General features: G+C 33.1%; 2 protein-coding genes across 2 annotated transcripts in view; one reads left to right on the top strand and one right to left on the bottom strand.

The window, feature by feature from the left end:
• LOC106869143 (rap1 GTPase-GDP dissociation stimulator 1-B) overlaps window positions 1-13,232 on the bottom strand; it is a 90,182-nt gene extending 76,950 nt beyond the window's left edge. The window contains exon 1 of the mRNA XM_014914719.2: window positions 13,050-13,232. Coding sequence (XP_014770205.1) covers window positions 13,050-13,062 — 13 coding nt within the window. The 5' untranslated portion in view covers window positions 13,063-13,232. The remainder of the gene's footprint in view (window positions 1-13,049) is intronic.
• Window positions 13,233-13,650: 418 nt separating this feature from the next.
• LOC106869124 (sorbin and SH3 domain-containing protein 1) overlaps window positions 13,651-15,936 on the top strand; it is a 482,929-nt gene continuing 480,643 nt past the window's right edge. The window contains exon 1 of the mRNA XM_052968338.1: window positions 13,651-13,868. The gene's annotated coding sequence lies outside the window, so the exon portion shown is untranslated. The remainder of the gene's footprint in view (window positions 13,869-15,936) is intronic.

Below are 15,936 nucleotides of genomic sequence, written 5' to 3'. Positions count from 1 at the left end.
GTGTGTGTGTGTGTGCGTATATATATATATATATATATATATATATATATCATCTTCCTTCTCATCATCATCATGGTGTAATGTTTGCTTTCCATGCTGGCATGGGTTGGACAGTTTGACTGAGGGCTGCACCAGTCTCCAATCTGATTTATCAAGGTTTCTACAGCTGGATGCCCTTATACACACACACACACATATATAGGCATGGCTGTGTGGTAAGAAGCTTGCTCTACAACTACACACTTCTGTGTTCAGTCCCACTGTGTGACACCTTGGGCAAATGACATCTACTATAACCTCGGGCTGACCAAAACCTTGTGAGTGGATTTGGTAGATGGAAACTGAAAGAAGCCTGTTGTATATATATATATGTGCTTGAGTGTGTGTTTGTCTCCCATCCACTTGACAACCAGTGTTACTCTGTTTACGTCCCTGTAACTTAGTGGTTCAGCAAAAGAGACCAATAGAATAAGCAAAAAAAATGTATTGGTATTGATTCATTTGACTAAAATTCTTCAAGGTAGTGCCCTTGCATGGTTGCAGTCTAATGACTGAAACAAGTAAAAGATACACTTCAGCAGACATTACATAGTAACTGAAGACCAGGATTTTGTGCATGGCACGGCCTTTGAGTCACTTTGAAACTTATGCCAATTAAAAATAATATATACGTGTATGTATGAATATTTGACTGTCTACAAACAGTTAGTACAAAAGTGTATATATATATATATATATATATATATATATACATACACACACACAAGTATATACAATTAGACAGAGCTATTTATAGGTGGTTGTAAAAATAATTTTCCTATTAATTCAGATATAAATGTCCAACTTCACCAAAATGATCCAATCTATATCAATATGTAAAGAAAAAAAGTAAGAACAAGCAGGTGAAAGGGTAAAAAAGTATATTCATTGTATCAAGTGAATAATGGTGAATGCATTTATAAATGTTTTTCTTTCTTTTTTTTTTTTTTTAAATAAGAACTATTTGACATAGAAATTTATAAAATTAAATCAATTCATTCGTCAAGAAGAATGGTGAATTCTAGTGAATTTTATTAACTGGTTTTTGCCAAAACAGATCCCCACTAGCATTATATTATTTCATTTGACATACATTTGCAAGGAAGCAGATGTTATGAACTTGTGATGAATACAAAAATGCAAACATAAATGATTAATGTAGCTGCTCATTTACTGGTCTATAATAACATTGGCTTAATTCTCTGTAATTTCTCTTGTCTTTTTTTATGTAATCAGTATAGCAATGTGGAGAGAATATGTGACTAGAGAAAGGAGATCATTGTTTATCTCATAGCAAGTACTATAGCAATCAGAAAGTCCTGCTGGTAAACCAAGGCAATGACTTGGCATTGATTCCTAGTCATTACCATTTCACTCATGACACTTACATGCTTGATGAAAATCACACAGTGTTATTTCCTCCTTTCTGAAAGTTGGAGATGGCTGAGTTGATGTAATGTTAAACTACTGGTCTCTGCCAGGGCTCAGTGGTATGTATAGAACAGCGAACTAGTGTACTAAGTGGTAGCAGCACTAAAAATGACAACTGTTTCATTTACTTCCAGTGCTTAGTTATTCATACTGCAGTTCTGTTTCAATCAATTCTATTGCCTTTAAGTTAAAAACATTAAAATGTATCTACTCCAATAATACCTCTTCCTAAGATATCTAAGGCCCTATGTCTTCATAAAGATTTCAAAAATACCAATAGCAATGTGAATATTTTATTGTAGAATTACTCTCTAATAGAATTCTTCAAAGAATTTCATTCTTCAGAACAGCATACGTACATTTGCTTCATTTGACTTCTTTGTTTGATGTGCTATGCAATAGCCATAGATTCTTTAAACATCTTACATGCCATTTCAACTCTACAGTACTTTTGTCTCCATAAATGGCTGGGAGATATTTTCTCCTACTGAAATTAACAATCGATCACTTTTCCTCTAACTCCTTCCCTTCTATTTTCAACCCTGTCTTTTTACACATGCAAATTCACATGTATTCACATCATTCATCTTTTCTACCCATCTGCTTACACACACTGTTGTACTCATACATATTTGCCAACTTCCTTTTTTGTACCTGAACACGACATTGCTCACTATCCATCTTCACTTTTGTTTACAAGAGACCACATACAGACAAGTGGCATTCATAACAATCAGGACTATTTTTTTAAAAATCCAAGCGAAAATATTTCTTCCTAATAATCTCTCACTATTCTTTTCCAGTCAATTAAGAGCCTCATCCAAAACATTGATGCTTTTCCTTTTCTAAATGGCTCGACACTAACTACCTATTTTCAACATAATTTCATTCTTTGATTGAAACTAAGTATATTACTAGTACATATTTTATCATCAGTCTTAGGACATAAACAATATAGATCCTGATGGAATTTGAGCTTGAAAGTGAGAAGAATAAAATAAAATATTATTATAATTGTATTTGGTCTGGTTTTCTATCACTGAACATCTCCAGTTTTACTTATAAAAACATCGAGAACTAAGGTGCTGCAGATGAATGAGACATGATACTGGATTGAATAAAATAAATATCTAAGCTTTTAGAAATATCTGCAATGCTGGTGCTTAACTCTACTTTTAGGGTGTTAAATGGATGAAAGATAAAACACCTCAAGAATAGGGTGCCTGTCTATTGCAGATAGATCTGGTACATACATATTTCTGGTAGCTAAGTGAACTGAAGTGTCCATAGAATAATCTGTCCTTTTAGAAGCTATGTAACATCTACAACAGATTTGGAGAGTTGGTAATCTAATACCATACTTACTTAACTATTCTACACTGTACATACATTGGATTGAATGTAACAAACCACATACAATGACACCATTTCAGGCACCCTGGAAGAATGGAAGGCACTCCTTCTCAATATTTAGTTTCATTCCTCGCAGTTTTGAATTAAAATCAAGCCAGAATTAACTGCATCTTAAAAGATGCAACAAAATGAGTATCAATAATATTCTACAGATAAAAAGAAAAAAAGATTAAATAAATAACAGCAATACACTGAAGTCAATCCAATTGTTTTATATCTATCTACATCATCATTGTTTAACGTCCGCTTTCCATGCTAGCATGCGTTGGACGATTTGACTGAGGACTGGTGAACCAGATGGCTACACCAGGCTCCAATCTGATCTGGCAGAGTTTTTACAGCTGGATGCCCTTCCTAACGCCAACCACTCCGAGAGTGTAGTGGGTGCTTTTACGTGCCACTGGCACGAAGGCCAGTTAGGTGGTACTGGCAACGGCCACACTCAAAATGGAGTATTTTACATGCCACCTGCACAGGAGCCAGTCCAGCAGCACTGGCAACGATCTCGCTCGAATGACTTTTCATGTGCCACCGGCACAAGTGCCAGGAAGGCGACGCTGGTAACGATCACGCTCGAACGGTGGTGCCATCACGATTTTGCTTTTGCTTGCCCCAACAGGTCTTCGCAAGTCGAGTTGGCCTCTGCCTGTCATTTATGACCATGGATGAAGACCTTAGTTGCTTGTTCCACTGGAACTGCATAGTCTGTGGCTGAACGGTCTGATGCACAAATGGTAGTCTCTGCCACACAAACTGCACTTGAGTTGTTATGTCCTTTTCCATCTTTCTAGTATAGAGTAGTCAATAGAATCCAAGCCTTCGTAGTAATGTAGTACTGCCAATGCAGCATGTCCCCCACTATCCACGTCACTGATGGCTCCAAAGGAACAGCACAGCCATTACAATTTGGCATCAGCGTCATTGTAGGAGTTGCCTGAATGAGGTTGTAGACAATGTCAAACTGTCTCAGGGGGCTCCAACTCCCAATTTTTCTTCAGGATTTACTCCCAAAACCTTTCTCATAGCTGGGTATGGTTACAAGGCAGCAAAGGTTTGCAATCAGAGTCTTCCTCTTGATGGGTTGCTCTCTTTTCCCATGCTAATGAACTCCATCTGTCCAAGTGACATGCTAATTAACCATAGCTGGAATCTTGACTACTTTGGATCAGAGTAAGTCTGAAAACAACTGTGCTTAAGAGGTGGTCTTACAACCTTCCTTGGTATTCCTGGACCAGGGTTCCACTAATGGATGCAGTTTTAAGTCATATATCCACAGCAAGAACACCATCCACCAAACAACTGACATATAATCTATAAAAATACACGACTTTACAGAAAAAATAAAACTGATAGCAACAACAATAACAAAAATAGAGAGTACCATTGTTATTTCCTTTCCCAATGTTGTAAATTTGTGCATATCTTAAAAATAAAAGCTTCATACACAAAAATGTTTGTAAACATATTACAAAAATCTAAAAATTCTGCAACATAACACTAATGGTATTAAAAACACTTTTATGGAACAAAAATATTTCATCATGAATCCCTGGATTTATGTAGCAACAATTCAAGAAATATTTTAACTCTTAGAGCACAGAACATCCTTCATACCCTATTATATTCAGGTCAAACTAGACAGGCCCATTTACTAAGAAAAGTGGTATTATAAAAACATAAAACTTTGCTTTTGTAAAATAAGAAACAAAACTGTACAAAATACAGACTTTCAAGACAAAGTCAACAACACAAAGGGCACTACTACCACTTACTTTAATCTTCTCACTAGGTTACACACCTCAAAACAAAACCTTGATATACAAACACAATCATTGGAAAAAACTTCAAGGCACTCAACATTGCCTGGTTTTTAAATAATACAGATAATAAACTCATCACAAACAATCCACACCAACATACACATATCTCTCCAAACTCACTATAATGATTTTTCTCCAGACATCACAGAATAAGTTTCACCAAAAAACGGAATGAAAGTTTTCAGAATTCAGCAATACAAATATCATCAACCCAAGCACAGCACAGACTATCAACAAAATAATTATAGACACATTTAAAAAAGTAAAGATTATTTACTGAATGTCTCGCGTTGAGAGATTTAGAAACAAAAACATCTAAAAAAGTTTTCTCACTATACATAAAAAACAGCAACCTTAATTACAAACCAGAAGTAGCTAGCCTCATGAACATCAGAGAATCTCAAATTACACCAAAACCACACACTTCCAATGTAAAACTCAGCATCAAACTACTAAACAAGGAAATAATAAAAAATCTGGCAAATATTTGTATTCAATATAAATGACAAAACTACCAGTAAAACACTGCATGGGATAATTGCCTCCCTCATCAACAAAACAATGGTTACATTAGAGCCATCTTAGCAGAATTATTGGCCCCTGAGCTTAAAATCAATATACTGGTCTCTATAGTACTTATTCATTGATAACAAGCCACAGTATACATATATAGAATTGGGCCTCTACACTCTGAGGGCTCCAAGCAACTGCCCAGTGTGCCCATCCTTTAAGTTGGTATGACACCACATCTCGTATTACAATAATAATCTCAAATAATATACCCATACTGTAACACCAGGCAAACACCCTTATCAGGCATTTTTAGAAACTCAGCTACCAAAAATTCCACAAAGAAGATAACACAAAATGAAAATATACACTATCCATCTATATCATAATTTTGACCCTTTCCTTCCTTTCAGGGATTTAAATAAGAATACAGAAATCTAAAAATTCAAAGGCTTTAAAGCTAGACAAGATTACAAACATACATCTCAAATACATAAGTCTTGAAGAAATTGTGCACTCAACATCTATGACTAACAACTACTCTTATCAAAAGTGTCAAATAACTAGACTGGCAGTTGGGCAAAATTACAAATTTGAAATCCAACAAAATCTTAAATGAAGTAACATACAATCTTACCACTCTCTTATATACACATTCAAAAATTCCAGAAAGGCTAATCCTTGACATCACTCACACAATCTTACTCTCAAAGTCCCAATCTAGATTCAGATTATCACACACAGCCACCACAATATTCTCAAGTCTAAAACAGAAAATACAAGATGACTTCAACAATAACTCCAACCACACCATTTTAGCAATAATCAAGGCTTTTGACTTCATTCCTTGCTATCAAACTCATACAAAAATATTCAATACCACCTTAAGAAGTAACACAAAATTTTGTCAACCAGGTCACCAAATAAACAGTGTACAAGAGAAACATTCCCAGAACCAGCAGTTTTCTGAATGGAGTACCACAGGAAGTCTTCCACTGTTCCACTCTTTTTTACAGATAAAAAGGGCTATGCCTACATGACCTTTCCACCTTCACAAAATATAATTTCATACACAGATAACATCACATTTACATCCTTCCACTAGTTTCCAGACAAACTCTATTTAATCCTTTAGCAATTAACCTGGTTATATCTGGCCAAAACTTTCTGTGTTTTATGTTCAAACTAACCAAATCTGGCCTCTCACACTTACCTTTCAATATTATTCCAAAAATAAATACTCATGTCGTTAAAATTTCAAAGCTACAAGATAATGCATGACTAATTCAAATCAATGTGAAGGAATAAGTATTACACTTGACAGAGTAATCTGAATGCTAAAGGGTTAAATCAATGAGAAACCTGGTTCCACAATGATACACTATGTGTGTTAGATGATTGTCACTCTGGATACCTTTAAGATAGTATGTTTGTGCTAGTTTTTCATTTTAAAAATTATTTACTTTACAAAATAAGATATGATTCCTTATTTCAGGAAATTGGTTATTTAAAAATATATCTCAGTAGAAATTGCTTATTATGTAAAATATAATTAAAAAAAAAAAAAATGATTAAAAACATGTAAACTAGACATTTCTAGGCAACCGTTTTAAAATCATCTTTGTTTTTGAAGTTACATTTTCAGTTACTTTTTTTCTTAATGTTATTTTTAAAATATTTTTTTTTGCAGAATACCTAAAAATGTTATTCAGATGCTACATCTTCGTTCTTGTTATTCACGGTCATATTTCTAAGCTTCGTATTATCATTCCAATATTGGAAACGATATCAGCTGAGGTGGGGGAGGTGTCAAGGTAGTGGATAGGGTTGGTTATGGAAGTGATGTGTGCTGCTCTTATTTAATTATAACCATTCATATGATAAAGATGTCAAAAGTATTCAATATTTTCCCCTGTATTCATGTATATCACACTATGTGTGTGTTTGTAGTATGCACTGTGTGTGTAATATGAGGTTTGTGAGTGTGTTGTGTTGTATATGTATGTATATTAATGCAATGTAGTGCTATTCAGTGTATAAATACACTGTGTCTGTGTCAACATGTCATGGTATTAAGTATGGAAAATATAGTGTTTACAAATGTAGTATCAGGTTATATAACTTTGTGTGAATGTGTGCAAATGCATTGCAATATGGTGTGTGCATATGTGATATCAGGCATGTATGTAGTGTGTGTACGGTATGATTTATATTTAAGTGCATTATTGGGTGTCTGAGTAATTTGTGATCTGTGGAAGGTATACAATGAAGTAAATAGGTGATAATGGTTTTGTGTGTGTGTGTGTGTGTGTGTGTGTGTGTGTATATATATATATATATATATATATATATATATATATATATCCATGTGTATATATGTGTACAAAATACATGCGCTGTACTGTGCACCAAAAATCTAAGCTTGTTAATATAAGTATGAATGTGTGAGTGTCTATACACATGAATATATATGTATGCAAAAATGGAGGTTTATGACATGAGATCTGATAATGAGAACTTGTGAGAATTATAATTCTAATTAATTAGTGAGATGATTTGGTAGTAAAACATGATTTTACATTTAGAATGTTAGAGGAGAGCTTATATATATATGTGTGTGTGTGTGTGTATATATGCATACATGTGTGTGTGTGTATATATGTGTGTGTGTATACATATATGTATATATATGTGTGTGTGTGTGTATATCTATATACACACATACAGGTGGTGTGTGCAAAAGTAGGTATACAGTAAGCATCACATCAATGTTATAATACTTAGTTCATTAAAATTATTAGCACATTAAATTAGACTCATTTTTTATATTTTCAGTGTAATTAATAATACATTTATTGTAACTATAATAATACTTTTATTCTATCAGTCTCTTTTGCCGAACTGCTAAGTTTCCATCTACCAAATCCCCTTATAAGGCTTTGGTCAGCCCGAGGCTATAATAGAAGACACTTGCCCAAAGTACCATGCAATGGGGCTGAACCCAGAACCATGTGGTTAGGAAGCAAACTTCTTACCACACAGCCATGCCTACAAATATCATCAGGTACATTAAAAGATTACATAAGATCAATGTTTTTATCAAAAGACAAAAACATATGATATGGAAAACAAAATGAAACCTTTAGTGATATGCTATTATTATACTTGTTTCTGCTGAGTTTTATTTTTTGATAATATGAAAATTGTTTACACAAACTGCATAATTTTTTGAAGTAGTGGTAGTGGTGGTATTTAGCTGGATGTAAAGTATAAATGCTGACAAAATTTCCTGTTACTTTTCAGATGTTTGATATACAATATGTAGAGATTTTCACATATATATGTATACAGAGAAAATTGGAGCAGGCATGTGGCAGTCCGCAGTTTCATAAAAGGGAAGAAATTAACCTATGGTGATAGTGTACATTCATCTGGAGAAGAGTTATTAACTGTTTTGGGCCTTAACAAAATGATAAAATGTGCATGTGTGTGTGTGTGTGAGCATGTATAAAGTCTCATATATTGAATTAAAAAATATTCCTTGGTACATTACATCATTTTGGGATTAGAAACAAATTATTTTTATAAGACTAATGCATATATATATATATATATATATATATATATATATATATATATATATATATATATATATATATATATATATATACATGCATACACTTATATATGCATATACTTATATATATGCATGCATATGTGCACATGCAGATTAATGCCCATATTATACATGACTGCATGTATTGTATATATGTACATACATATGCATATATATTTACATACAGATAAATATATACACACATAAATGCATATATATCACACATACACACACATAACCATTATACATACATGTATATGCCTGTAAATAGTAATACACACTTGTACATTTTACACATAATATAATAAAAAACAAATACACTTTTATACATCATCTATGCGGTTATCTAGGGATTACTATCAAGGTTGTATTTATTAAGGTTTCAGAATTCCAAGCAATGCAGCAGAAAATATAAACAGTAACAATCCATACAATAACTATACTAGTCACAATTCTTTCAACTATAGGGCCAAGACCTGAAATTGTTTACAAAGGTGGGCAGTTGATTACATTGACCACAGTACTCTACTGGTACTTATTCTACTGACCCTGAAAGGATGAAAGACAAAGTTGACTTCAGAATGTAAAACCAAAGAAATCCTGCTAGGTATTAGAAACAATGTCAGTAATTTTGTGGGCAGTTTTTTTGCTGAGTATACCAGCCTTGACACTTAACTGCTACTTTATTTTATTGACCTTAGAGGAATGAAAAGCAAAGCTGAAGTGGAAGGAACTGAACTCAATGTGAAGAAAAAAAGCAGAAACATTGTAATGCATTTTCCCCAATGTTCTAGTGATTCTGCCAGCAGCTCACTGTTGCTAGAAGTATAATTAATGAGGGACATTATAAGGAAATTTTTTTTCTTCTAATTGCAGGAAGTCTGCACAGGATCACTTGTGAAAACACTGAAAACAAAATATACAAAAGGAATGAAATGAGATGCCCCAATAAAAAGGACAGCCACCTAGAGCCAATCTAGGAACCCCACAGACTCAACATTACCCTAAACTGCCAAGGGTGTCTTCTTGCACCTTTCTTCTCAGGCCTACAAGTGCATGCTAACTAGGCTCATTTGCAAAGGCCATTCTTACCTGTCTCATCTACTTTTCAACAAATCCACTGGACAGTAAACACAATCCTTCATTACTCAAATCAAAACTTAGCCACATAGGTGGTGATCTTTCAATGCTGTTCCTTATAAAATTGTTTATTCATGGCACCAGGCAGAGAAATATTGCTTGCTCTTCCTGCTCAAAGGAAGACAGCACAGGGATCAACAACAATAATGATGAGCAGACAAGGAAACCAATATATGATTACTCAATCTGCTAGAAATAGCAACGAGTCGTCTATTAGATTACCTCTTGCCATCAGGAAAACTCGCAAAGAACACTGTAGTCTTAGCAAAGACTAAAAAGAGAGGACAATCAATATCCTTGCTGAATCAGGGTTGGTGGCTCAACATGATTTCTTACATAAGTTTTAATGAGCAGTGATAGAAACAACAGCGTTAAATTAGATGTCACATGGTATTTAGTTTGACCTCTCTATATTTTGGTTAAAATCTCTAGGTGTTCAATGGGGAACTTCAACGTGGTCACTAAACCTGCTAGAAATTGTTAAAAAAAAAAAAGAAAGGATGTATTAGAAAAACGTAGTCTCTGATACTCTTAAAAAAACGGGAACACACTTGCTCAGTCAGTGATGACCTGAAACTAAACGTACCAGAAATATATTCAGGTCTTTCACTAATTATTACTCGTCTTAGCCATAGGGAATCAATTCTTATAAATTTTTTTAAACGTAGCAATAAAACTTCAGATTTATTAGAACAGACGTCATAAACCAGAAGTTATGATATTCATGCCTACTGCAATAGTAATAACTGATAATAGGGATTCCTTATAGTGGCAAGTCGTAAATTCCCAAGGGGTGTGAGCGTAGTTAACTGAATTGGTATTTAGTACACGGGACTGTTACCTATTTGATTGGCCCTAGAAGTGAAATAAAAAGTCGATTCCAGTAGGATTTGAACTCAAACAATAGAGGGATCAAACCGAACAGTTTATCATGTATTAAAATTCATTGAATTCGATAAACTAGCTTGTTGTGAAGATGAGAAATTTAACGTCTCGGTCTGACTTCTTCGTCCGAGAAAGAAGCGTTTTCCTTCTCGAATTTACAGTTTCGATAGTAAATATATAATCCAGTGCTCTACCGTTTAGATAGATATTTCTTTTAATCGAAATTTTTCTTGCCATTATCTCGAAAATTTATAAGAGAAAGATATAGATTTTGAATCTGAATGCAAGACTGGTATCTAATTTTCTCGACTCCAGCGATATGCCAGGCAAAGGATTTCTTTAATTGCAATGAGAGCATGAAAAAGAACACGTAACAATACTTATGAAAAATAAATGACTGAAGCGATAGAAACAGTTTTACATGGAAAACATTAAAAAGAATGTACACGAGCGCGCACGCACACACGCACACGAACCAATGAGGGAGCTTCTACAATACAAGGTCCCTAAACCTGTTAGAAACAGCACTAAATCTCATTAAAAAAAAAAAAAATCATGTCCTATCGTGCTAAGAAAAAGAAGGGCGCATATAATAGTTAATGTAGTGATAGGCACAGTATGTTTGAAGAATAAAAGACAGGGTGAACATGACTGGAGAAAATTTGGTTATAGGTGCACTTGGGACTATGCAACAACACACAATGTAAATAATGAATAAAACTAATAATGAAAAAGGAAGAGAGAACTTGAAGAATGAAGAAATTTGGAGGGTTCGTTCGAAAGTCCGGTGGAGACTTGTAGAGATAACACGTCGGTAGAATATTCCCGAATTTATTATCCTCATTATTATATAGTTTTGTTATTGGGCTCAGGGTTATTATATAGTGATATTAGAAATACTGTAGTTTTCAAGCTACAATAAATTCTGAATGAATAAGAACAAGCCAGAAACGGCTTCTTTTTTTTTTTTTTAGCAGTTGTCTCTCAAATGAATGAACGAATGAATGAATGACGATAAATTGATTGCTATTACTGGCATTGACTATCATACATTAATTTTCTGTTTTACTTGGTAAACTATTCAAAGGACTGAATTTGAAATCTAGATTTTCTTTCTTTTTTCTCTCTCTCTCCCTCTCTACCTATAATGTTGCTGAAGACTTGATTTTTGGATTCGGTAGCGCTCTATTCAAGACTGTTAACTCATCTTCAACATTCTCTGAGAGTATCATTTTTGTTTTCCCTTTCGGAAAACTAATACATTGAAAAAATAGGTAATAAACTTCTCAATCAAATCTATAATTAATGAAACTAATTGGTATTTCACCATGTGATAAGAACAATAATGAAGTAAAAAAAAACTCGTAATTTTGGATTTCACATCATCTCCCGCCAATAGTAAAGTATGACTGGATAAGGATTTAAAATAAATTTAACAAACAAGTAAACCAAAACCAACATCAAAACCCCCTTAATGTAATCAAAATTATGAAATTTAAAATAAAAAGATATTCTTTTAAGGCATATAATGAAAGTTACAACATAACATAGAATGTTAATAGAACGAATTGTTTTCAATACAGCTGATGTCCTGTTATTTTCTTCAACCACTTGTACCTTGAAATACAATCGTTTTCTTTAAAAGAAGGCGTGTCTTTTAAGGATGCTGGTTTCTTTAGCCACCTACCTTATCTTAACGAAAGCTATTAATTAATTTTTTTTTTATCATTCATTAATACCCCAGCTGAGGTGATTGATAACTCTCAATCGCAATATCTTTTTTCAGGGTCTGACAAAACAAAACGTACAAAAATAATAGCATTGAAATAAAAAAAAAAGCATTTGATATCTAATTACTATTAAATAGGGGTTCGTAAGAAACTGACAAGTGATATTTATTACTAGGAAGATCGCAGAAGTAAGACCGAAGACTATGTCTTTGGTGATGCAATATATCTTTATTAACTAATAGCACATTCTATCAAAATCGCCTTTATCTTTCATCTACTCTTCGATTAAATAAGAGGCAAATACTAGGTCAATTTAAATTATTATACCTTTCCCTAAAATTGATAATCTTGTGTCAAAATCATTATATTTGTAGTAATCAATCCGATATCGTTACCTATGGAAGCAAAAGACACTATGTAGAGAGGAAAAAAATTGAAACTGTATTTAGATAAGACTCGACTTACCCACTTCTTCCATTGTATACTAATGATCATGTGTTCCTGAAGCAGACAGATAAATCAAATGTCTTATTGGTAAACAAATTAACTAAATAATAGGTTCAACTTCAGAGACATGCAAGGTATTAAGTATTTCAGAATCTGATGAACAAGTTGACATGTGAATACCGGAAGCAAAATACTTTACCGCAACACACACATATTACATATACAGAGATTTGTATTCATACGCCTGATTCTTCCGCAAACTTGCACTGAAGTCCTTGCAACTTTTTTCTTCATTTCAGACAGTTTGTTAAAGTTTGCGTAATAAAAGTTATTTTAATGATGATTTTTCGAAAAAATTGTTTTAAATTCTGTCATTGTTGCTTTGCAAAAACAACCACCTGGGGATTTGCGACTCTAAAGGAGAGTCGGAAACTGAAAGAAGGAATCAGTATAAATTTAATATAAATATAAAACTTTAAAAAAAGAGAAAAATTAAAGAAAAAGATAGTAAAAGAAGAACAAAATTGAATGAAATTTGGTTATTAGATATCGCTGGTAGGGTTAGCTTTGATTAAGGCAGACAAACTTAACCAGTTGCTCGCCGAACACAAAATTTTGATGCAGACGACCATAACTAACATTTCTCCTAGTTGACACTGTTTAGTCCAGCTCATGGCGGGATAAGGGAAGCATGTTTATTGTAGTTTTGCCGGGTTGTTTTCCACGTTGATTACTTCTTTCGAAAATTCATTCATATATACTGGAAAAAGAGAGAGAGATAACCCCCTAAAAAACAAACGTCAACCGAAAATATTTTCTTTTTTGCCCAAAGTTAAGGTAAAACTTCTTTTAATTTCTTTTATTTTACTTTCTATATCATTCAAATTTTTTTTCTTCTAATTTCTCTTTAAGAGAAGAAAAACAAAACAGACTTTTCTTTTGAAACAAGGTAAAATAAAAGAAGCTTCTAACAATTTGTGTGCTATGTTCTTTTAAAGAAAACGAAAATGGAATAAAGTTTTTTTCTTTTTGGTTTTCTTTCATTATTCTGCGGTTTATCTATGAAGCTGAATGAATATCAGTTATTCACCGATTTTGATTATTTTTCTTTAAAGATGCGAAAAGCAAAAAGAAACAAAAATAATAAACTTTTTTTTTCTGTCTTCTCCTTTTCCAAACAAAAATTGATATTTCTGTTCACATGTTCAAGTATTTGTATTTAGTGTTTTGCCTGTTTTCCAAGTTGAAATCTTTTCTGGATGTGGATGAAGTCGATCAGTAAGATATTGATTATTACTATGATTAACCCTCTTCATTCTGAAGAAATTTTTATCGAGTAGTTCGTGAAGTAACCGCCAGCAATATTTACTTTGATTAACCTTCTACATTTAGAGAGGAAATTCTACTAAGGTGGGTGTATGAAATAACCAGTGAATACACAGTTGATTATCTATATTCTGAGAAGAATCACATTGTAGTGAATAGATTAAATAACGATCAGTAATATCCTGAATATTATTACTGTTGCTAATCTTCTACATTCTGAGAGAAAATTCCATCTGGGTGTCTATGAAATTACAAGTAATGCACTAAATATACTCTTGCTAACCCTCTACATTCTGAGAAGCATTTCCCCCAAACCCCGTGCATTGATGTAGTTATAACCACCAGTCATATTACTTTGACAATTTCAATCAATTTCATTCCCTCCTTTCGTTATATAAAGAGAAAACAGAAGTGGCGGCCTTGTTTCTTTATTCCTGAGAAATCAATACAAAACTCCACTCACTTCAAATGTAGTTACTTATTGTTGAATTGGTTTGTCTGAGTTAAAGCATATTTATCAAATGTAGCTGTTAATATATATATATCTCGTCTCCATTACCTTACCTACTTTTCTGAAACCTCCCAGCACCTGTGGCTGACAATTTTCTTACAACGATGTAGAAAGGGGCGAGGTAAGGCTTCAATAAACAGGATAGTGAAAAACTACTTTATACAGGGCAATGCTATATCGTTATTTCACTCTGGATAATATTTGGTAATATTGTGAGTATAAACGAAAAATAACAATCCAAAACTTTACGCGCACACGCACAAATTCCTGGATTCGTTGAAAAGTTAAATTATTTTCCAAATTTGATTCCTCTCCCATAATATATATAAAAGGTTAACAGATAATTGTATGTCTAAAGTTAACAAATAATTGTATATATAAAGTTAACAGTTATATAAAGTTAGCGGATAATTATATATATAAAGTTAATAATTATATATATTTAAAGTTAACAGATAATTATGTATATGTGAAAAGATAATTTATATATATATAACTTTCATAGCTTTCTGTTAACTTTTCACATATATATGGAAAGTTAAAAGAATAATCGTATGTGTGTGTGTGTGCCATTTATCTTTTAACTTTCCATTCATTTAGTACAGTCATTTTAATCCTTTCAGATATAATTCATGTGATGCTACAAACAGCATAAGGGGGAAAAAAACTCGATGGGTCTAGTCTGCTGCTAGGAATTTCAGTTTTGGGGTATAGAGGGAAAAAAAGAATGTTTGTTTGTGTGTGTGTATATATATATATATATATATATATATATATATATAACCCATAAACATACCCCCCTCTCTATCTCTCTCTCTATATATATTATATATATATATAGGGGGAAAATGAGGCAAGCAGAACTATAATGATAAATGTATGAATGCTCCGGTATTCGTTCCCTTTCATTTCACGTTGTTAAGACCTATTTTGGAAAAGCATGTAAGTCATAGCATTTTATTTTTCTACCCTTAGAAAACTGAAGGTTTGTGCCTATCCAAAAGAAATCAATACCTGTATTGGCGGACTTTCAGTTGTCCTACATAAGTCAAAGTTTCTCTGACCCCC

Source organism: Octopus bimaculoides, chromosome 5, assembly GCF_001194135.2.
Source record: "Octopus bimaculoides isolate UCB-OBI-ISO-001 chromosome 5, ASM119413v2, whole genome shotgun sequence".
Taxonomy (NCBI): domain Eukaryota; kingdom Metazoa; phylum Mollusca; class Cephalopoda; order Octopoda; family Octopodidae; genus Octopus; species Octopus bimaculoides.
Note: the sequence above shows the minus strand (reverse complement) of the source record. Positions and strands in the feature narration are given on the sequence as shown.